Source organism: Sciurus carolinensis, chromosome 16 (assembly GCF_902686445.1).
Source record: "Sciurus carolinensis chromosome 16, mSciCar1.2, whole genome shotgun sequence".
NCBI classification, from domain to species: Eukaryota; Metazoa; Chordata; class Mammalia; order Rodentia; family Sciuridae; genus Sciurus; species Sciurus carolinensis.
Genome location: NC_062228.1, coordinates 11,080,949 through 11,105,851, shown reverse-complemented (window position 1 = coordinate 11,105,851; position 24,903 = coordinate 11,080,949). Strand labels below are relative to the sequence as shown.

Genomic DNA, 24,903 nt, shown 5'->3' with positions numbered 1-24,903 from the left:
TGCCACAGTGCCTGGCCTTTAGAATATTCTCTGACAAACCAAAAATTAAAGAATTATTCAGATAAGAACACATCTAAGTTGACTTTTCTTTGGGAAGAGGAAAAAAGGATGAAGGGAAAAACCCAATTCAGCAATAATATAACTCTCGGCCTGACACAACGTCAGTAGGAATTGCATTCAGAATAGAGAAAGATCAGGAGGGAAACCTGAGCAGAAGCAAGAATGAATGCCCAGGGACTTGGCATTCCCCCACCCCAGTGATCCTCCTGGCCCCAGAAAAATCTACACGCAGGCCGGTCTTCTCTCCACCATGGCTGGCCAGAGCTCTGCCCGCCCAGCATGCCTGGGATATGCTGGCTGGGCCCAGTCTGGACTTTGCAGCACAGCACAGGGAAGATGAGCAACTTCTTCATCTTCCCCAGCCTCACAGAGGACTGATTTTTATTTATTTATTTAACGACAAACTTAAAAGTAAAATGAATGAAACCACATGAGATCAAGATACATAAACAGAACCTCAAAGTAGAAAAAGACCTTGCTGGGAAATAGTGGATGAGGAAAACTGGAAACGTTTCACAGATGCACAAAAAGCTCACATTGTCAACAGGATTAAGCTGCTTATGGATTCTCCCAGAACATCAAGGTTTCATTTTGCTCAGTCTGAGATCCCGTTCAATTTCAAACTGCCTGTGGTCCACTCGGTCTAGAAAAGCTTTCCGTTCAATGTACCTAGAAAATGAAAAAAATGTTTGTCAGCAGAATCCAGAAGGAGAAAGTGACTCCTCTGTGTGGTTCTGACCCCCAGGGGTAAACCAGCTGTACAGCAATGACATGCAGACGAGCCCAGCTGGTGCCTAGACTGTCACTGACATCCAAACTACTCTATTTGGTCTATACGAGAGGATGATTCTGGTTCAGACACGAATGAAAATAAAAAGGAAAGGACAAAGCAAAAACTTATCAATGGGAAAGTACACTAGAGGCTCTGAAGCAGGGAAACACCACACCTTTGTAACAGACTTTAAAGCAAGAAGAAATAACACCAGTTTAGTGCAAACCTAGCTGGGCAATGCTAAGTGAGGAATGAACCTCAATTTTTTTCAGTGACAGGCGATTCCAGATTTCTCAGTCTTGGCGATGTGTTGGTTTGGTGGGTGAGAGAAAGCTACACACATTTTGTGTATCTCAAAATACATAAAGATACCATTTGAAAATGAAAGAAATAGAATAGAAAATGTCCTAAGAGCTATTGAATAAAGCAAGTGGGTAAAGCAAGCTGAGGTTTATAGAGCACACCCTTCAGAAGTTATTTAACTGCATTTAGCTCTTTCCTTCCTGTCATCCTCTGCTCTCCTTGGCATCTTCCACATGGTTTGGGGCCAGACTGCTTCTGCTAGGATAACAGGAGAGGCCCTTCCCCATATTCCACTAAGGAACAAGACTGAGTGCCTCTTCACCTGCAGTCCACACACAGGGTCCCCTTAGAAGGCTGGCACTCTGTTTCTGATCTGAGATCAGGTCAGTGGCCCAGATCACCCTTGGTCCTCCAACACCGGTTGTGAGGGAGGCTCACCGGTGAGGCTGGCTGCTGAATGACACACAGCTGCATTTTAATGCACCTTCTTGCTATAAAGTGTGCTGCAATTTGCCTGGGGGGAGGAGATCTCTGCTGCTAATTAATCTACTGAGAGAGAAAAATTGCCATTGAAAACGGGAAACATAATTGAATTTCTGCACTAATTTTTCTTTTTGATGCACCGTGGAAAATGTGCATCTGCCGCTACAAGGTTATTACATTTATCTGAGAATGTTACCAGGTTCAGGAACCTGTGCTCCTTTGCTGAGTTCTGGCTTCATTTTCCCTCCTCACAGGATCCTGTGAAATGAGGTCCATTCTACCTACCCCACATCTAGTACCAAAGGCTGGCAAAAAACTGCAGGCTCTGAGGCCAGAGGAAGCTGACTGTGACTCCTGTCACCCACTAGCTGTGTGACTCTGGGCAGGACACATAAGACAGACAAATCCTCTCTACTCTCAAGGGCTGCTGTGAGAACTAAAGTATACACAATGTGCTTGGCATACACTCAGTATAATGGTAGCTAGAGCCGGGCGCAGTGGCACAGGCCTATAATCCCAGTGGCTCGGGAGGCTGAGACAGGAGGATCATGAGTTCAAAGCCAGCCTCAGCAAAAATGAGGCACAAGGCACTAAGCAAATCAGTTGAGATTCTGCCTCTAAATAAAATACAAAATAGGGCTGAGGATGTAGCTCAGTGGGTAAGTGTCCCTGAGTTCAATCCCCACTACCAAAAAAAAAAAGTAGCTAGTATGGTAGTCATCATTTTAAGAAGCCAGCTTCCATCAGGGTTCTTGAAGACAACAGATGGTCCAAAGTTGGGATGTGTGCTATGAGTAACCAATAGCCACCACCTGGGCTAGATCAGGAACTTTGGTGCCATGTCAAAACCGTCAACAAGGCTATAATGGCTGGAAACACAAGGGCAGGGCCACTCTTAAGTTTGACATAAGCCCTGGGGGGGTCAGAGTTGTCAGATTTAGCAAGTAAAAATACAAGATGTCCAGATAAATTTGAATTTCAGATTCTCTGGTAGAGAGGAAAGCTGCAGATACTGTGTACTGGATTTCTTTTTTTTTAGTACTGGGGACTGAACTCAGGGGCACTGGACCATTGAGCCTCACCCCCAGCCCATTTTGTATTTTGTTTAGAGGCAGGGTCTCAACTGAGTTGCTTAGCACCTTGCTTTTGCTGAGGCTGGCTTTGAGCTTGCAATCCTGCCTTAGCCTCCTGAGCCACTGGGATTATAGGAGTGTGCCCAGCCAACTGTAGACTTCAAATAAAGAAAACAGAGAGGCTGGGGTGGCGAAGAGTGGACATACAACTAAACAACACACTTCCACCTAACACTAAAGCACCAAGGTACATAGGAGGTGGCTGCTAACAAAAATAGACCAAGGTCCTCCTCCTGCTGCAAACAATCATCCCTGCTCCACAGGCCTGGGGGAATAAGGTTATAGGGGAATCAGGGTCTTGACAGCAAGGTGCTTTAACTGCTCTCTGGAAGAGCCATCCATCTGCAGAGGGGTGATTCTCAGCAAGAGACTGCACTGCTGCCACTGTCTGTGGGTGCAAGGGGAACAGAGGGAGGATCTCAAGAGAGAGCTCCTAGGGCTATCTGCCAGGAGATCAGGAAGCGGAAGGAGGAGGAAGTATGAGGCTTGGAGCATTTGTGGTCCTTCCTGACTTTCCTTTAAAGAGGAAGTGATACTTAAATTAGGATGCTCACTGAGGGTTCCTGGAAGCTGTGCTGGGTCCAGCTGACCTTGAGACCACTGAGTGCAAAGCCCAGGGTGGACATGAAACAGGCAGGTGCAGGCAGAATTGAGGCTTAGAGAAGGCCTCAGACAGCAGTGAGGGGCACATGTGCAGGACGCAACTGAATTCTCAAGGGTAACCCAGACAAAGGCCATCAAGGCAGGCGACTTCATTCCCCTGTTCACAGCTATCAGCAGCTGCTAACGGGATCTGTAACAGCCTTGGATTCCTGCCAAAAGCTGACCATGAACAAAAACTTCTGTTGGACACAGATTCCCCAATTGCCAAGAGACAAAAAAGGTGCTCCTATAGCTGACTATGTATACTTTTGGGCAAGATCTTTAATTTTCTGAGCCTTATTTTTGCTTCTTGGTAAAACAGGAACAAAAAGGACAATACATCTCTGACAAAACAATGAAACTGAGATGTTGAGATGTGCTTTGTAAACAATAAAATGAAAAAACAGCTATGCTAGTTGTTTTGCGCTCCAGGATTCTTGCCCCCCTCACCCCGCCCCCCCCAAGTGCTGGGGATTGAACCCAGGGCCTTATGCTTGTGAGGAAAGCACTCTACCAACTGAGCTATATCCCCAGCCCTGCTTCCCATTTCTGACTTGACTGCCGTGTAAAGGGTCTCAGAACCTGGGCATCGAGTAGAGCTCAAGAGAGCGAATGCTCCAGAAAGAACAAGGGCTGCCTGGGAAAGCCACCTGAGTGTTCGCCTATTTCAACTGGGCCTCAAGAGTTTTCAGGCATTTTAAGTGGGTCACAGTCCCAGAACAGATCTTCTGTCTGACGATGCAATGAGAATCACGGCTTCTGCTCATTTTCTGTCTTAATGCTTTTCTGGTCTATGCCCAGTCCTCCTGGGAACTCAGCCTGATTGAGCCCAGTCCACAGGGAAGCCTGGGGTAGGAGTGCATCGTCCTTTCCTGCTGCTATTGTCTTTTGTGGCCCATTTAAGAAGTGATAGCTCTTTATTTTCATTAACAAAATAAGTTAACAGCATCAAGAACCTAAGGGATATTCTAGTTTTTCCTTTTAGAACCAGGTTAGACTCAACAGGCTCTGACATCTTTTGGGTCTTCTAACCCAAATTACTTTTCTGCCACAATTTTCCTAAAATCCAGGATAACAGGGAGCGAGAGACAGATGGGAATAGGAATAGAAAATGGACGGGTAGGGAGTGCTACCAGGGAAGATGTCAATATCTCCTGTCCAGGAACCCACCCTTCAAGGGGTCAGGGAGAATTGAGGGTGGGCAGAGAGGGGGGCAATGGTAAGATGATCTCTGAAAGCTCTGTCATGTGGTCATCCTGTGACTGCACACTGGTCAGGAGAAGAGGGAGCATGGGGAGGGGCAGGGCAACCTGAAGCAGGTGCAGGTAATAGAGGACATTCAAGGGTTGTGGTGGTATTATTATTATAATTGAACCCAGGACCTCATGCATGTTAGACAAGTGCTTCGCCACTGAATTACATCTCCAGCCCTTTTCTTTTTTATATTGAGACAGGATCTTGCTAAGTTACACAAGATGGCCTTGAACTTGTGATCCTCCTGCCTCAGTCTCCTGAGCCACTGGGAGGTAGGTGTGAGCCACCTGGCAGGGCTGCATCATTATTAGGTTGCTCCAAGCAGAGCCAGCATTCAGTTCTCCAAGTGAGCATTCAGGGTGGCACAAACAAGGGATGAAAGGGGTTACACTTCAGTTCCTAAACTAAAGCTCTAGGACTGATGTAATGAGAATTTTCTGCCCTGAGAAATGCAACTGAAAAGCAAACTGCCCAATACTGCACAGGCATGTCCACAACAACCCAGGATCTAACTTGCAAACATCCTGAGAGCCAGACTCACAAAGCAATGGTTTTAATTCAGTCTCTTTTCCATGGCTTATTTCTGTACCTCCTTGAGGTTGTACTGGTTCTAGAAGAGGGACTCCTGGGGGTCATAAAGATAGATTCTTTGGAGAAAGAATATTATTTTCACTGGTCCCTTCTTCATGCCACTCAGAATCACAGACACCTGGCCTCCAATCACAAGTTCTGTGACCTTCAATTTGATTGGACAGATAGCAGTAGTCACTACCAAGTCTGTGTTTTTCTTCTTTTTGTGCATTCATCGGTTCCTTTCCCTAAGCCTTCTGGCCTCTGCCTTGGCATTGTCAGATGCTCAGCTGCTGCTGCTGCACACCACCAGGACACTCGTGTGATAGGTACAGAGGCCTAGAGGAAGCCATGTTCAACACCCAGTGGTCTGCTGACACTGATTCTGAAATGCTACATGGGCCCAGGGGCTGGGGCTCAGAGGAAAAGCAGCAATTCCTTGCTGGGCAAACAACTGGTTCTGGCACAGGCATTTCAACCAATTTTTCTGACTGAAAATGGTGCCTGGATGAGACATACTGATGATATATTATGCCCATCTTTTCTGGGTGGCTAGTGCTAATCCTATTAGGTTGCCAAACAAAGTCATGGCTATTTACTGTCTAGCAGAACAGGCATTTACATACTGCAATGGTGCAGCACCTGCTCTGGGCTGGGAGCTGTTGCAGAGTTGGGAATAAGACTCTGCTCTGGAGCATTATTAAAGATGAATAAAAAACAACATGCATCAGTCAATATGTGTAATGGAGAAGATCAAAGAGGATGATGTGACTGAGGGGGTATAGGCTATTCTAGAGTGGTGTCCAAAGTCTCAGATGGCAAACCCAAGTCTTCTGGGGGACTAGTGCTACAGTGCTAGCAGTAAGGCCTAGTTCCAGCAAGCAGGGAAGAAGAGGACAGAGGTGGGTAGGGAAAGGCTCAGGGAGGGTCTGGCTGGCGAAGGTAAGGGGTTGGGCATGGATTGAAAATGCTACTGAAGGGCTCTCTGCAGGGAGTTGAAAATGGTCTCTACTTTTAAACACTCACTTCAGCAGCTGGGGGAGAATGAATGAAAAGGTAGAGGAAGAGGCAGAGGGCAGAGCAGGGATCTTTAGCTGACTCTGGGTAGGGGGGACTGCACAAAGAAAGATGGGCTAAAATACTTTGTGACAGGGGCACAAACTAGACTTGCTGGATGTCATGGAAAGAAGAAATCAAGGACGATGACCAAGTTTTCTTCTAACAGCAGCTGGACAACAATGGTGGCATTTTTCTGAGAAGTCTGAGGAAGGGAGTTCATTTATGGAGAGAGAACAAGTATTTGGTTCTGGATGTTGATGTGTGCCTTGAACATCATCATATGGAGATGTCAACCTACCAGTTGAGACCTAAGCCTAGAGCTCAGTGGAATGGTCAAGGGAGGGGATACCATGCTTTTTAATCCATCAGCAGAAAATGGTAGCCAAGTCTTGGAACTAGTAAACATCCCTGGGAGAACAGGTGGCTGCCCAGGGCCCAGATTCCCAAGTTGAAAAGCTCAGCAAAGGGACAAAAGCCAGCCAGGGAGAGTACGAGATGTCCCAAAGCTCTGCTTCTTACTGCTGTGTATTCCTGAAGAGCTGGTAGAGATTTAAATGGATTAAAGCATCTAGATTTCCAGTAAGGCCTGAGTCTTGGTCAATAATGGCAGGTGGGAGAAAGAAATCTGAGCAGAGGACGGGGGGCCAGGGAAAGAGGGGGCCAGGCATTTCCCCAACTTATTTAATTCCCACAAGAATCCTGAGAGTCATATTAAAGAATTTCTACTTTATTGATGAAGAAACTGGGGCAGGTGGGTGGCAGGGTCAAGATTTGAAATCTATTTACTGTAAATATAACCCAAGAACAGAAGGTGTGGCAGTTGGGTGTGGTCGTGCTTGACTATAATCCCAGCTACTCAGGAGGCGGAAGCAATGCCAGTGTGGGCAATTTAGTGAGATATATTTCAAAATAAAATAAAAGGGGCCAGGGATGTAGCTCATCTGCAGAACTCTTGCCTAGCATGTCCAAGACTCTGGGTTTAGTCCCCAGCACACCCCACCCTCACCACACAGAGCAAAGCAAATGAATCATTATAAAACAAGTGCTGACGTGGTCGCCACTGAGTAAAGGGGTAAAAGGCTGCCTGCCTCAAGGAGACCCCTACACAACTCCTACTCCACACCTCTAGCCCAATCAGGTGTAATGAGCTTGTGTAGGACTTGGGACCTCATTTTCTTGCTTTCAAGTTTTTTGGTTTCTTCAGCATTAAAGTGTAGTTGTGCCTCTTTATGAATTTGATGAAAACAGAATTGCATTGTGTGTGTTCTTCTGTGACTTGCTTCTTTCACAAACTGATCTAATGGACATATTGCTTTTGCCTGTTTTTGACCATCACATAAATGGAACCATAAAGCATGTGCTCTTTTCACTTTTATGTTATTGTAATTCATCCATGTCCATTCCCATTGCAGAACAGCATCCCACAGAGTGAAGAGATCACACTTTACTTATAGTGTCTTTTGGAGAATATATAACTGACTTTCTGTTGGGAAAAAAGTTAGGAATGGAACTGCTGAATTATAGAGAATGACTATGTGGAAATTCAGGAGGTAATGCCAAATGGTGCACTCCAAACTGTTATATCTCCCAGATGAACTGGATCTTTTTATGGAATGAAGAAACTCCTTTATTTCTGGGTTTTTTACCTTAAAATCTATTTTATCTAATATTACTATGGCTACATAAGCTTTCTTATGATTAGTATTTGCATGATTTATCTTCTCCCTCATTTTTAAATTTTCAATATCACTACGTACTATATTTTGGACAAATCTCTTTAGAGATCTTGATTTTAAAAATTTAATCTGTTAATCTGTCATTTAACTAGAGGATTTAGTTTATTTACTTTTTTTTTTTGTAGTGCTGGGGATTGAACCCAGGGCGCCTTGTGCTTTCGAGGCAGGCACTCTACCAACTGAGCTATATTCCCAGCCCAAGTTTATTTACATTTAATGAAAATATTAATAAATTTAGTCTTAAATCTACCATTCTATTATGTGCATCCCTCTTTGTCCTGCTTTTCTTTTCCCTTCCTTCCCTTCTTCCTTCCTTTTTTTGGTACTGGGGATTGAAACCAGAGGCACTTAGCCACTGAACCACATTCTCAGTCATTTTATTTTTTATTTGAGACAGGGTTTCAATAAGTTGCTTAGGGCCTCACTAACTTGTTGAGGCTGGCTCTGAACTTGTAATCCTCCTGTCTCAGCCTCCCAAACTGCTAGATTATAAGCGTGTGCCACTGTGTCCAGTTTTCTTTCTTTTTTTTTCTCCAGTACTAGTGAACCCAGGGCCTCCCACATGCTAGGCAAATACTCTACCACTGAAATATATCCCAGCCCTTTTTATTTTGAGATAGGGTTGACCAGGCTTGAACTTGCAATCCTCCAGCATCAGCCTCCCAAGTAGCTGGGATCCCAGGCATGCATCACCACCCCTGGCCTGGTTCTGTACTCTCTTTTTATATCTTCTTTGATTGACTTAAAAAAATCATTCAGTTTTTCTCCATCCATTACTCTAGAAATTATATATTTTATTCTAGAAAAATGTACATTTTCCCCTCCAGAACTAGAGATTGAACCTGGGGTGCTCTACCATTGAGCTACATGCCAGATCTTTCTATTTTTTATATTGAGACAAGATCTGGGTAAGTTGCCAAGGCTGTCTTCAAACTTGCATCTTCCTGCCTCAAGCTCCCAAGCAGCTGGGATTATAGGTATGTGCCACTGTGCCTGGCTCAACAGGCACATTTTGTCAACATCTCTCCATCCTTTCAATGCTCGTACTGTTCCCATATCTCAACTTTATCTACTTTGGAGTTGGCTCCCTAGTTGTGTGTGTGTGTTGGGAAGGCTTAGCCAGCAACTGCTTGTCTGGCTCTTAGCTCTATTATTTTGATCCTGTGGTCTGGTGATTGCGAACTCCAGCTGTGCATTAGAATCACTTGTAGAGTGGTTAAAAGATACAGATATTTGTGATCTGCCTATTCTAGAGGCAATACAGCAGCTATATCCAGGGGAGGCTTTATTGTCTGAACTTTGGGACGTGTTCTTGGGGGATTCTCATGCTTAGCTAAGGTGAGTCGCAGAGTTGTAGTCCCCTCCCTGGAGTGGGAGTCAGGCTTCCTTACTCTGCCTGCAGGAGTTGAGGAAGGTTAGGAAATGCAGGTGTGGGGGGTGCACTGAAGAAGGCAGGCACGAAGAGCTGAGGCAGAGCACAGAAGTCACCAGAACTGCACTGGAAAAATACACTCAGATCTGTGGAATCACCTAGAGGTGGTGGGGGGTTGGGGTGGGGCGAAGAGCCTCAGATACAGGAGGGAAAAGCAGAGCACACGAGTGGCATGCTATTAGTTGTTCCCTAACTCACTTACATTTTTTTTCCATTGCCTGAAAAAGTCCTCGTTGGACAGATGTCCTTTTTAATCCTGTTTTCTCTTCTAGCCTATATTTTATTAACTTTCCTTATCTTTAATAGCACCATTCCTTACTTTTATAAGACCTCTGTTAGCTTGAGCAGAGTGAACACTGTCCAACCCATATAATCAATGAAGTGTAGCTTAAGATTCCTGAGCAAAAGTGAACAGGCAGGAGTTGTGAGTCACTAGAGCTGAACCAGAGGGGGAAGGTTTGGGCACAACCTTTCCAAGAGTTTTCCAACCTTCTCCAAGAGCTGCCCCTCTTGAGGACGTAACACCAACTCCTGTCTTCACTTTATCCAGGGCCTTCCCCAGAGAGCGTTGGTGCCTCTGCCTCTGTACTAAGGCTTTCCGCATAAAGAGACTGACCAGGATATGATAGCTGAACATGCTTACGAAGTCATTTACACTTTTAATTTTAAAACATATTGGTTGGCTTTCATTCAAATATTCATTCAAATAATGTTGAAGTCTATTTTAGAAATATGGCTCCCCCACAAAATCTCCCATCTGTCTTAATTATAATCTAGGTTATTACTAGTCTGAATAATTTGTACTTAATGCAGGTTTGTGTGTGACAGGTGCTCTACAAAGGGATTTATGTATTATATATGGTATCTCACGAGATCCTTACAACCACATGGTGGAGGTGTATCATTACCCTGATTTTATCAGTAAAGGAGTTGAGCCTCCAAGGCACTTCCTGTGCAACCAGAGATCTTACTGGTGAGGGGTGGGGGCCGATGAGCACCCTGAGTAGGAGGGGCCAGTCAACACTTTCTTTCACTGTTAGGGGTGGGCAATGTTGACCTGGAGCAAAGGACACACTTCTGTAACTCTGTTCCTTATCTCTTCCTGAGGTCCCGGTACTTGTGGAACCCAATTTCTTTCTTGTTTTAAAATTCAATTATCACGAAAACAAAAGTAACAAGGAACGGACCCTTTTACAACTGAACACACAGTTCATAGACACCTTCTCCATATTCCAAAATGAAGAGGGAGGGGTTCACTCGATGGCCTGGAGTGCATCATACAAGTGAGGGTGAAGCCCTACCCTGGGCCACAATGACAAAATCCAAAACCAAACCAAAACAAAACAAAACAAAAAACTCAACATAATGAGACAACACTAGGTACTCTGTTGGCTCTGCTTTTGAAGTATTTGAACTTAAGATTCCTAATTTGTACAGTTCAGATTAGGCCAATATTGCTATCATGAGCTAGATCTGACCACGTGAATAAACCAGGTGACTTAGAGTTCACTGGAGCTGTAATTTAGAAAATTCAGTCTGGCAGACGTGACTGGCCCAGAGCAATGCTGCGCGCACGCCCTTCTTCCTTTCACCCTGTGGCTTTCTGACGGGACCTGCCCCACGTTAACACAGTGTCACTGACAATCATAGCACATTTTTTGCTTCACCATGAAAAGCTCCTGCTTGCTGAAGCTGGGCAGTATGTCTGCAATGATTCATTCCAGAGTTCTGTGATGTCAAAGGAATCCAATCTACTCCTTCTTACCCTTCTTTCCCTCGATTATGGATGGCGAGTTCTTCTCCTATCCCTTCCTCCTCCTTGAAGCTTTCCCAGTCCAATTTTGACTTCTCAAGGGTGCTCATTTTCTGCTTCTTGGATCCAATTTTCCCCAAAAGGCTGCTCATGCCACTTGATCTTTTTAACCTAAGAAAAGAGAAAACATGAAAAATGTAAAAACTCTGAGCTCTCTCTCTTTTTTTTTTTGTGGTGCTGGGGATCGAACCCAGGGTCTTGTGCTTGTGAGAAAAGCATTCTACTAACTGAGCTATATCCCCAGCCCTCTGAGCTCTCTTTTTAAAAAAATTATTTTAATAGCACTGGGGGTTGAACCCAAGGGTGCTCTATTCCAGTCTTTTACTTGTTATTTTGAAACAGGGTCTAAGTCGCCCAGGTTGGTGCCATTGCACCCAGCTAAAATCTCTGATCTTCTGATTAGGTTTTTCTGGCTGGCACAGGTTTCCCTGGATTGGAGCCATTTATCTTAACGGAATCCATGTTCACACTAGGGTATTTCCTTCTTAGTGTGAAGAACACTGTAAGTGGAGCAGAATTCTAATGTGCTTTTCCTGCCTAATATCTCTGACTGCTCTGAGGTGCTGCAGATAGGAAACCCCAACCTCTTCAGACCTCTGTGTACTTGGTGTGGCAGGTCTCTGCTTGCAAAGAGGGAGGAGAGTGGTGGGACTCAAGCAAGGCCTTGGAGTCACATGCTAGGGTCCAAATTCCAGTTCTGCTTGAGGGAGTAGAGGCTGGTTATTTAAATGCATGTGCCTTGGTTTCCTAAGGGACAAAGTGAATGCTTACTCACGGGCTGCGGCATCTTCTAAGGAAAGGGCTAAAATAGCACCCAGCACAGGGTCAAGGTGCCACAAATGTTGGCCACTGAGTCACTGTCATCATTTGTGCTCTGAAGCCCCAGGGGGCTCTTTCAAGAGTAAGAACCAGTTCCCAGCACCGATGAGCAAGAAGTCACAGTACCATAAAAGGGCTCTAAAATCAGCTGCCTTTCAACCCTATGAGTCGGGCCTGGTTTTTCCCAGGAGTGTGGGGAACATCTCTCATCCTGAAAGCAGGGAACGTACAGCCCGTGCTCTGGTTGCTGGTGATGCTATCAAGGGCTGGGGAGAAACCCCACATGCCCAAATTCAAGCCTTGTAGGTCAAATGTTTCTAGTCAATGTTACATGTATGAGATAAAGTAAGAAAAACAGAAGGCAGCTACTTTGAAAGGACGTGGTTCCGAGGGGAAGGAACTATAGAGGGAACATAGCTTTTGGTCTTTTTATGAAACTAAAACATGTCATCTACCAGCAGGTAGGAAACTGGAAGTTATTTCTGCCACACGTAGATATGCAAGAGTTAAAACATTTAAAGACCATGAGCTAATGTCACAATGCTTGGTCTAAGTGCTTTCATAGTCACTCTCATCTGACCCTCACTATAGCCTGGGACAGCACACCATGAGCCCAGAAGGGGATCATCTTCCAGATGACCTAGTAGCCCCCCAGTGCATTATGAAACCCCACGTGTGCCCTGTTGAGAGCCAAAAGGACAGCGTGCACACTAAACACAAGACTTTTGAGGTCAAACAACTGCCCTAAATGCTCTTATTCTATTAACCCTGGTCCAGAGGATGTCAGCTTCCCCTGTGGTCACGCCCCACTAATGCTGAGCTTAAGATCAACTTGGAACAGGCCCGCACCACCACTCTTGTGTTGAGTTGGACAAATAAACAAAGTTCAGAGGGTTAAATGATACAACGAAGGTCAAACCAATAGAAAATGCAGACCCAGGAGAAAGTGAGGTGAGGTTTCTCTGGACTCAACATGGTGTACTGTGCTGTTGTGCCTCTAAGATAAAAAGTTGCTTGAAAGATTTTTGACAGCCATTTTATTTTTGCTTAAGATGACTCCAAATTGCTCTTTACGAGCCTTTGAAGCATGTTTTCTAAACTTTTATTTCCCAGATAACTCATTCCCTATAACAATCTACCAACACACACACACACACACAATTTTATCACAAGCAGAGCACAGTGGGGATATAGAACTAACTCTCTCTCTCTTTCCTTTTGTGGTGCTGGGGATTAAACCCAGGCCTCACCCATGCTAGTTAAATGCTCTACCCCTGAGCAACATCCCTGGGATATGGAAATTTAATGTCTCAAATCTTTTAATTTCCTCTTCCTCACTGCTACTGCTCTGGCTCTCTTACACCTGGATAATTTGGTCTCTTCACTAGTCTCCCTGGCTTTGTTTTGTCCCACACCTCAATGGTTCTAACCTGGCATCTATTGAAATGCTGTCTGTAGGACAAATTTTCTTAAAACTCAAAATTTATCCTCATGTCTTTTTGCTTATATCTCTTCCCTGACCCCGTATCGCTCTTACAATAAAGTCTAAATTTCTTAACTTGCAAAGGTCGCCCTGATCTTTTCTTGTCATAGCTGCCCTTGTTACCTATGCTTCACAGTCCTGAACCTGCAGTCCACCTCTACCTGCCTCCTTTCATCCACCTAGTTCTACCCTCTTAGAAACCAGTTCTTCCTGGAAGCCTTCCCTGCGTTCTCTCTGATCTCTGGGTCAGATGCCCTGGTGGCGTTTCCTGTGCTCCCTGGCTCTCTCCGTCTGATGGTGCTGACTTTCTGCGGCAGGCACTCGGGGGCTCTCATTTCAGCAGCAGCAGCAGCAGCATCGCATAGTTCTGGGAAAGCTCAGACTGTCAACACCCCATCAAACACACGCACCTGGAGGCTTTACTTTGCTGGCCACAGGGTCTCCTCTACTCTGCCTGCTTGTTTCTTTGTTTAGGGTACTGGGGACTGAACCAAGGGGTGCTTTACCACTGAGCTATATCCCTAGTCCTTTATATTTTTTATTTTGAGGATGGGTCTTACTAAGTTGCCCAGGCTGGTCTTGAACTTGTGATCCCCTGCCTCAGCCTCCTGGGTCACTGGCATTATAGGTGGGTGCCACCCTTTGCTCGCAAGTTGCAAGTGCTGGCTGGATACATGGTTAAATGGGCCAGTCACCTAACCTCACACAGGCCAATTCTGGCAGGTTGAATACTTCTCTGAAGTTCTGGGGGTGCGTCCCCATGGCCTTGAAAACACAAGCTTATATTGGCTTTTCTTTCTTCTTTGTTGTAGTCTTCCTGCTCCTCAATCCTGCTTTCTACCATCACTTCCCAAATAAACTCCCTGTTCTCGAAATCCTTGTCTGAAGTTTGGCTTTGAGGGGAATCTATCTAAGACATTTCGGAGAAAAATGATTTTCCTTGTGTAATCTCTTTCTCCGTGGATATTTAAGTTCCTGTGTCTCTAAACCTCCCTATGCTACATGGGTATAGTTCTGCAGTCAGTGGGTGTTTAACACAGTTAACAATGTCCCCTGGATCACAAATTGTTGGGAAAGAACCAGATTTCTGTAGAATAACAGGTATTCAAGAGCACTTCTAAATTGGGGATTTTTAAGAAAAATAATATCCACTTTAAAAATATAAATATATATATTTTTTGTAGTTGTAGATGGACAGAATGCTTTTGTTTATTTTTATGTGGTGCTAAGGATTGAACCCAGTGCCTCACACATGCCAGGCAAGCGCTCTGCCAGTGGGCTACAGCCCCAGCCCCAATGTCCACTTTTATTCTCCTACCCACTCTCAACATTCCAACGCTCCCCATTTTATGTGAGCAGCACCCAGGCTATGTATACTCTCACCCCTCAGCCTATACCTCTGATGGCATTCCCAGGTTATGCCATTTTTTGGACAAATCACTTTGAGAGGTCTAGGAAAAAATTATATTTGGTCATATAGCAATGAGGGGGTTTCCAGAAAAGGAAAACAGTCATAATCTCCCTTTGCACTTTGTTTACCACTAAATATCAGCAGAATGTCACTTGTGCTACTATGCTTTGGGGGAAGATTCCAGTTCTACCTTCACTGAATCATTAACGTGGTTTATGACACTCTAATTCGCTAGTCTCTAAAGTGAAATAACCTGCCTTTAATTGCATCCAAACAAAGTGAACAATGCATTGATAGCAGCAGTCCACACATGCAGGAGGCTCATCCTCACCAAGACACAGGCAGCTTCTTCCTAGAATCTGGCATGTGGGGTCCCTGCATGTGTCTGGGTGCTCCTAATCACTCTCCCACCTTGAGGTATGGTTCAGGGGCATAATTCTGGTATCAATTCACCTCTCAGGAGGGCAGATCTGCCATGACTCTGCCCCCATCTCTGCCACTAGGGTGTATCTATCAGGCTTCCAGGAACCCAGGGCAGGTAAGTCAGTTTCTGGGCAGAGGCCCTTCAGTGGGCCTCCAGCTCTGAGGATGCAGCTACCCAGAAGAGAGTAAGTCAGCACTGGTTTCCTCTGGGCATTTGGCAGCTGGGAAGGGCAAGTCAGGACTCCCCTGGGGATAAGGATTTCTCTGTTGTTACTAGGTACCAGTGCATTTCCAGATCAGGAGAACCACTGATTTCTCTTTGTGCTGGATCCTAAGCCAGAGGGCAGATACTGACAGAAAGTCAGCCTTGAAAAACCATCCCTAATGCTACTTCATTCAAGAGAATGCTCACCTGCCCTACAAGTCAAAGTTCAAGGAAACACCATGCTTTTGCTCATTCATAGATTACACCCAGAATAACACAGAGACATGACCAAAATATTACCAGGATATGTCTTATGTCACAATGACATTTCTACCACTTAACCACCTTCTCCTGAATATCACTCTGCTAATGACCTTGCTATCATAGATTCTATGTACAGACATGGAGCATGACCTTCTCTCTAATCAGCCAGCTTTTGTGCTGCGAGAGAGCAGAGCTGAGTGTAGCTCACACTAGTGGAAGGAGACTGACCAAGCTTTCCTTCCTGCTGTATTTGGCTCAGGTGTCCACCAGATCAATCAGCATAATTATATTCAACAAGCCCTTCTCATCACAACTAGCTCAAGGACCTGCCCCAATACTAGACCCCAACAAAGACCTCTTCTAAAATAGACTCATTAACTCAGAAGAGCAAAAGAAACACAGAAGGCAAAATGACAGGTCATCTTTTTCATTTTTGATTTTGAATTTACAATCATATTTGCTAGAAAATACTCTGCTTCTCTTTAGCCCAAGAAATGTAATTTTAACAAATTTCACTATAACTAAATGACAAACTCCATCTTGTCAAGTCTGTCAAGAAAACACTATAGAAACCTGTCTGCTTTGTTCCATGCCCCTCAGCACTGGGACCTGATTTACCCTAGGATTCACATTGTATGGAGAACACTGCTGTCTGCTCACCCCAGGCTGCTGCCCTGTGTTCATCATAAGAACTGGAAGGAAGCTGGGAAAGTGAACTCCCACACAGAGAGGCTGGCAGAGTTCACCAATGGCTTATGAGGACAGGTAGGATGATCTTTGCCCGTGGTCCTTAAAATCAACCCCAGGCACCCAACCATACACTGCAAAGAATTTTTGGTTTGGGAAGGAATTTAAGAGTCATTCATTCACTCATTGTATTCAACCAAAAGAGATAACTGAGATCTTAAGTCTACCAGACACTGTGCGTGGAACTGGGGACATAAAAAATATATGGTATTAACTTTGGTTTTGAGGAGAAAATCTAATGGAGAAGAGTAACATATAGACACACTGTACCCACAGACTATGGGGGACAACAAAGGGTGCGGCCGGGCATGCACACCTGTAATCCCAGTTACTTGGGAGGCCGAGGCAGGAGGATCCCAGGACTGAGGCTAGTCTGGACAATTTAGCTGTCTCAAAAACAAATAAATAAACAAGAAAACAGAGGGAGCAGCTAAAGGGCTGTTTAATTCAAATCTTCTTGTATAGATAAGCTGTACTCCAAAAAGGGAATGAACCCTGCCCAAGTTCATGGTGGGAGACACTGGAGCAGCACTCAGTGCTTCTAACACTCAGTCTACTATCTTATCCACTGTGTCTGATGCAGCCGGGGGACAGAAAACTCTGGAGATCCTTCCACGCCCCAGTTTCTATTACTGGTGGTGGTGAGCAAGGGGGTGAATTCTTATTTTGCTGGTTGTCCTGAAACTCCCTGAACACAGAAAGCAAGTCCTACTCATTCTTTTCTTGCCTGTGGTACATGACCCTTATATTTTTTATGAACTAAGTCCCTGGAATTTGACAGTGGACTTACCCAAATGATTTTTTTTTTCATAACAAAAAGATTTAACACTATACTCAAACTGACAGACCTTACATGAAGAGCTCTTGCTAGATAAGATAACCTCATCCACGACAGCCAAGAAGACATGAACAGTTTTCCCCAAAGAACAGAGGTGCTCCAACCGCACAGTCTCCTGGTTTCTGTCATGATCAATGACATTCAGTTTGAGAGAGCTAATTGGGGTTAGGTGTTCTCAAGAAACACTGGAATGGACTTTTTCTCTGGAACAAGTTAACTGACCTGCTGGGCAGGACCATTCCTAGCACCATACTCCAAAAGACAGCTATGTCCCTCTCTCTATGAACAGGAGAACTCTATGGTCTACTTATTCCACTGAAATGGCCAATGCAGTGGGTTTCAGTCCACTGCCCCAAGGGGTAATGTGCTGTCTGTTTATTAATCTGCTTAGTTCAGACCTTTTGGAAAGAACCTGAGTTTCTTAAGTGTTAGGAAAGAATGGATGCCCCCATCTCCCTGCCTTTCTTGGTACACGTAAGGTGTCTGCAATGCTTGATTCACATGTGTGATGCAGAGAAATGCCACTTAAGGATGCAAAAGGATGGGCCCTAACAGTCAGGAATGTAACGTTTAAGGTACAGTATTTGAGCACTCATCCCATTCCTGCTTCTGAGGGAGGTTAGATGATGGAACATGCCTCAGTTCTTCAGAGAGCAAAATATCATCAAACTGTCTTTTTTTCTTGCATGTATACCCTGGAATTACAAAAAAGAAATTTCAACCTCAAGTTGAAAGTTCAAGTTGTTGAGTGCCCCTAACCAAAGCATATGAGATGCATATGAGTCTAGTGACTAAATGTTTACAATTACAGTTGTCTATCTGGATAGAAAGAAAAGGAATGCAGTAATTATTTTCAAAGACAACAAGATAAGCTACTTAATGGACTATAAAAATAAAAGGAACCAATACATGCTACAACATGGATGAACTGTGAAAACATGCTAAGGGAAAGAAGCCAGTCACAAAGGACCATGTATCACATGATTCCATCTATATGCAATGTCCAGACCAGGCAAATCCATAGACAGAAGCAGATGCAGGACAGACAGAGAATAGGAGGGCTGGGAAGCTGAGAGTGGTAGCTAGGGGTGTAAGACTTCTTCCTGGAGAAATGAAATTCTCCATTGCAAAGACTATAGACTATACTGGGAAACCACAGCTCATTTTCCAGATACTGGTTCTAAAACTGTGGTGACTGATGAACAACTCTGTGAATATACTAAAGTTTCTTGTCAGGGTAATAGATGGGGAAATCCTTCAATAAAACTACAGAATTTATATGGGTAAACTGCCATGGTATGGAGAATTATATTTCAATAAAGCTATTTGAAAAATACAAACAATTACTCTTTCTCTAGGTACTGACTTTATATGTCCAGTTCATCTTTTATTATTCAGGAGAAATAAAAGGAAATAAAAGAAACTATTTTTAAAGCAAAAATATTTCCCAGATTCACAAAGCATTTTAGAATTGGCCTATCATGTAGTTGGTCTAAAGGAAGGTCTTCTGGCATACCAATTTATAATAATGATGGAAATGGGCACCAGAGTTAATCAGCCTCTTAGCTGTCTCTTGTTTTGTTTGCTTTAAAATCTTAAGGAGATAATTGGCAGGGCTATGAAAAATAAGTCACTCGGTATAAGAACTCTAATATGGCTTGGAATGGTGGTGCATGTCTGTAATTACAGCAATTTAGGAAGCTGAGGCAGGAAGATTCCAAGTTTGATGCTAACCTTGGCAACGACTCCCTGTCTCTAAAGGGTTTTGCTCAGTGGTAGGGTATCCCTAGGTCCAATTCCCCAGTACTGCATAAATTAAACATAGGTAGGACTGGGGATATACTCAGTGGTAAAGGATCTCTGGGGTTGGGGATATAGCTCAGTTGCTAGAGTGCTTGCCTCACAAGCACAAGGCCCTGAGTTCAATCCCCAGCACCCCCCGCCCCTCCCTGCAAAAAAATCCCTGAGTTCAATCCCTAGTACCAAACCCAAGAACTCCAATATGATCTAGTGAGAAATTTCCCTCAAGTTTCTAGTTTGAAAAATGTCAAACCAACAGAAAAATTGAAAGCATAGAGACACCACTATCTGAATGCTCTTCACTTAGATTCACCAAGTATTAACATTTGGTTGATACTTTTATGCCTTTTAACTTTTTTAAAAAAAATTTTGTAGTTGTAGATGGAGAGCATGCCTTTATTTTATTTGTTTCATTTTTATGTGGTGCTGAGGATTGAACCCAGTGCCCCACACATGCTAGGCAAGTGCTGTGCTACTGAGCTACAGACCCAGCCCTGCCTTTTCTTTCTGTAAATATTTACTTCTGGAGGGGGAATGTGGAGTTATTTTTAAGGAATTTGCAGACACCATGTCACTTTACCTCTAAAGACTTTAGCATGTATCTTCTAAGATGCTCTCCCACATACATTCAACACCTTATATTAATTATAGCCAAGAAATTTAACATTGATATGATACAATCTAGGAACCAAGTTTACATTCGAATTTCCCTTGATACCAGCTCAAAATGGCCTTGACAGTTGTTTCTCATTCTCTCCCACCACAGACCACATTTGGAAGTTTCTTTAATCTTTTTTCCCAGTACTGAGGATAGAACCCAGGGCCTTGCACATGCTAGGCAAGTGTTTTACCACTGAGCTACACCCCCAGTCCTCTTTAATCTTTAAATCAAGCACGGTACATTGCCTTTTGGCCTTTGGTGTCATTGTCAGTTTTGAAGAGTCCACTTTGACTGTCTTACAGAAAGCTGCTCAGTGGATTCACTGCTTCCTGTGAGCAGATTCAGGTTAAACATTTCTGCTGGGCATACTAAGCAGATGAGTCTGGGTACTTGTCACTGCAACATCACCAGGGGGCACACAGTGTCAGGTTGGACTACACCAGGAATGCTAAGTGTGGTCCTCCGCTATGGTGACTGCAGGAATTCTCATTGGAAAGGTACATTTGCCCTCTCATTAACTATAATCAAGGTATAATTCGTGGGGTAATACTCGCAGAAGTCAGAAGTTTTGACGGTGTCTTATTTCTGGTGCTTTGCTCTGTCATGACCTGGCCACATGGAAGGAGAGACAGGGGTGAATGAATGGTAAAGGATCCTATCTGAAGGACACATATACAGAAAATCCCTAGAGGATAGATAATAAAGTGCTAGCTTTGAGAAAGTCTTGAAGAAGTAAAAGAGCAGTGACTACAGAAAAGGCAAAGGGTTAAATGACATGAAATTATTGGCAAGTTAAAACCCTCTGGCCAGGTCCCGACCTCTTGGGATGAGACTTCTGACTTCCCGTCCCCTATGTCCCATTCCAATGCAGTTTCACTCATTCCCCGGGAAAGAGATAATGCCACAGCCCTTCCTGCCTGTGCTCCAGCATTTTCCTTCCTTGTGTCATTCCCAAGTGGGGGCTTATGGCGAAACAGGGACATGCCACCATGTCCCAACAGTAAGGGAGTAGAAGAGGCTGGTGGGCTCACTAAGGAGGAAATTTACTGGGAGCTAGGACTGTGCCTGGGGTGGGGATGCTTTGTTGCCAAGGTGGGAACTGCTACTACCTTAATTTGTACCATCAGATACGACTGGGAGAATAATTTAACTGACCAACACAAATACACTGTTGACATTTCTGAGGCAGAATCTTAAAGGAATTATTAAACACAGTTTCTAACAAAGCCCGAACTATTACTTTTCTTTTTTTTTTTCTTTTTTTTTTTTTTTGGGTGCTGGGGATCGAACCCATGGCCTTGTGCTTACAAGGCAAGCACTCTACCGACTGAGCTATCTCCCCAGCCCCTACTTTTCTTTACATAAAACATTGTGAGTTCAAGTGAGGAAGACACAGCTCATTTTCCAGACACTGGTTCCATGTGGGTTCCCAACCAATTGCAAGCACAGAGAAGCCAAAGTGGAACCAGGAACTGGCATTTAAAAGGCAATGACCCCTCTCAAGGAGAACACTGCCTGGCTTTCTGCTGTCACTGTGCCACGCCTGTGCAGGCCTGCACTGGTGTGAGGGCAGGAAGCATACACACATCATCGTTCTCAGTAAGACAACACTGCTGAGCAAATGGCACATCTCTCCAACTAACCAATGTGAGAAGCAAAGCACCAAGCACAGAAGATCAATGTGAACCAAAGAAGGGTTGTTCGGCTAAATGCTGACGGGGGACTTGGCATGCTTTCTCAAACCTCAGTGTTCTGCTTTTTCTTTGACTTTCAGCTTTCTTTTTTCTCCCAGGCAAGCCTCTGTCTCCTCATGGAAAAAATCTGAGGATGTCAACATAAATAAATTTCAAATGCTGGGCACCTCCCAGGTTGAGGTCACAAGGGGGTGTTCTTAGTCAGACCAGAAATGATTCCTTTAGGCTTGTATCACAGAGACCTCATTTAAAACGGGTCATGTCTGCCCCTTTTTAGAAATGGGTAGGCACATTAACCACATGGCTTTAAATCAAACTCAGATGAGCTGGCTAGCATACGTTTTGCAAAATCATTCCCCCTTCTTCCCAAACTTCTCACTGCTCCTAAATAAGCAAGGGAAATCTCAGATGAAAAGGATATGGATGGTGGACACAGCTGTGATTCCTGACACCTCAGATATGTCTGGAAGGGAGTGTGCTTTATGGTCCATTCATTTGATGAGTATGAAGTGGTAAAGAAGGTAATTTTTCAGCGCTTGGTGCTCCTGCTGGGATCCCGCCCCAAATCCCTTTCTTGGCAGCATCTGCAATGTTGCTTGCTTACTCAGTTGCCAGGGTAGCGTCTCTGGTCTCCTTGACGTCCCAATCTGCTAACCTCAATGGGCAACTTAATGAGCTCACCCTACCTGCCCTTCTCCCTCCAGGGGCAGCTCCTGCCTCTCCTCAAAAAGCCAGATGCAGCACCAGCAGCTTTCCCCTTATCACACCGACTCTCACAAGTCAGGGTGAAAAAAGCCCTTGGAAAGCAAAAGTCTCCACAAGGGTGACCACAGGAAGGGGCTATTTAAGAGGAGTCTAAGATGTCACCCTGCTATGGGAATGCAATGGATTTCAACAAAGCAATATTTGTTCCCACGTACTTTGGTACCAAAAGCAGAAAACTATCTTTTTACTGCATGCAGGAAATGGTTTTCATAGATGCAAGCCACAGCTGGGTCATCTGTAAACCACAACATCATTTCTCTTTAATAAATGCAAGGTTTTTACTCACTGCATCACTGACCACCAAAAAATATTCCCATCTCTACAGCAAGAGAAAATGATAAGTAGAGTTTCTTTCCTTAGTCTGTCAGCTAGGGGTTGCTAAAGCAGCTTTTTCAGACAAACAGATTGTTCTCCAAGGTTCCAGTCATGCAATCCTATTTCTGAGTGAATAATGAATTCTTGGAAAAATCCAACTTCTTTGCATTCTGGGACCTGCCAGAGTACATGCTTTTGTGACCATGACCCATAATGAGACACAATGTAAAACCTGACTATAGGTCATGGCCAAGGTAACTCGACACAGGTGTCTGACAATTGCTGACTGGCAGGTGAAGGTCTGTTGAAACAGACCAGGCCAGGCACAGCCTGAGGGAACACTACTACAACTACTAAAAAAAAAAATCTAAGTTTGATCAACTAAAAAAGAGCAAGCTATTCAGTTTTCAGATTCATCCTTGTGCTCTGGGAAACTTAGTTATCATGCTCCCTGCTGAGAAAATGAGGTCTCTGACTGATGGCTGTCTGTGACTAACACCCTTTTCTGGGGGACCACTGGCTTTGTGCTGTCCTTCCCCAAGAGGCTCAGTTAGAAACTGCGAGGACTGCATGAGTGCGTTCATCCTTCTTGGATGCAGGAAGGAAGCTTAGAGCTGGGGGACACTGTCAGTGTCATCTGAGCGATACAACAAAAAAGTGGAGCCCTCACAATTAAACCAGAACCAAACTCAAACAAGACCTCAGTCTCACAAGACCAATTTCTTCTAGGCATAAAGATAATGGAAACAACACAAATATCAGCTACTCAAATTTATTTGTACTCTGAAAGAATTCTGGAAAAGCTGATCATCAACCCATCCCTTCTTTCAGCTAATACTTTTTTTTTTTGGCAGTACTGGGGATCAAACCAAGGCCCTCACAAATGCTAGGCAAGCACTCTCCCAACATCCTCAGCTCTCGGCTAATACTATTAACAGCTTTACTGAGATATGAGTCATATAGAAAAGAACTCACCCATTTAAAATGTATAATGGTTTTTAATATGTCTGTCCATTGTCACAACCTGATTTTAAAATTGTGTCACCCCTACCAAACCCCTTGTGCTTCATCACTCCCATTCCTCCCAGCTCTACGCAACCACTCATCTACCTTCTGTCTTCACTGATCCACCTCTCAGTTAAGTTTGTGAAGCCATAAGGTTAAGATCACATGTATGTATTCAGAAGCAATACACTCCCAGATGGTTTCTACTGCAGCCTCCTAGAGGAAACAAACTTCCCTAATTTGTTCTCTATGTTCATTGTCATATCTAAATTATGTTAAGGACCAGGATCAGAATCAGAAATTAGAGAAGCATACTGGATTATTTGAACATTGTACAGCAAAGTCTCAGATATCACAATGCTATTTTGTTGTGAAAGTACTCACATACAGTGCTTTGCAGTGAGCATGAAATTTGTCCCTGTCACTTAATCACTATTTATTTTTACCCTGGGTAAGTTAATTTCTTTGAATCTCAAGTAACCAGTAAGGCTGTAGGAAAGAAAGGGGAAGTGTCTGAGATGGGAAGGATGAGAAGAACTTTGCCAAAAGGACAAGCCAGAATAGAGAAATCCAGAAAGAGATAAGAGCATTTGTGATGTGTGCAAATGCATTTGGCACAATGCTGGGCACAAAGGAGATGACCAATGCTTCTTGTCCCCAACACCTCACATAGTGCCTTGGTACCTGGTAGGGAGTCAATAAATATTTATTAACATAATGTAGGTATCTCAGAAAATGATGTCAGCCTTGTTTATCATAATAAATTCCCAGTGATAAACCTATTAAAGTAACAACTCTGCACTGGCTAGTGTCTCAGCTGTTATCCACCCTTACCTAGGATCCTAAAGGGGAGTTAAGTACTTTAAAACAAGCAGAGGAAAAGCATTTGTTTACCACAACAGATGATAGACATTCTTGAATGGCTGTCAGTAGTCTGGCATTTGTCCGAGGCTGGCCTGGGCACGGTGCCCTAAAGGCCTGTTGAATGCCTGACAGTCTTGTCATAAACTGTAATCTGAGATATAGGGGTTAAAATATCTTAATTGAGATACAAATAAAGATAGAATTAAGAGGAATGTTGAGCAAATCTTTGTGTCCCTCAGCTCTCCCTGGCCCCCCCCCCCCCCCCCCCCGGCTTTTCTCATGATAACATGCAGGAAGGGGAGAGAGGGAGACAGGAGAAGGAAGAAAGGGGGAGGGGAGGAGACAGCGGAAG

General features: G+C 44.1%; 1 protein-coding gene across 1 annotated transcript in view; it reads right to left on the bottom strand.

Moving 5' to 3' along the window:
* Positions 1-408: 408 nt before the first annotated feature.
* Positions 409-24,903, bottom strand: part of Cfdp1 (craniofacial development protein 1) — a 110,139-nt gene continuing 85,644 nt past the window's right edge. The window contains exons 6-7 of the mRNA XM_047528591.1: positions 11,210-11,368; positions 409-729 (exon numbers count right to left, since the gene is read on the bottom strand). Of these exons, the coding sequence (XP_047384547.1) occupies positions 639-729; positions 11,210-11,368 (250 nt within the window). The 3' untranslated portion in view covers positions 409-638. The remainder of the gene's footprint in view (positions 730-11,209; positions 11,369-24,903) is intronic.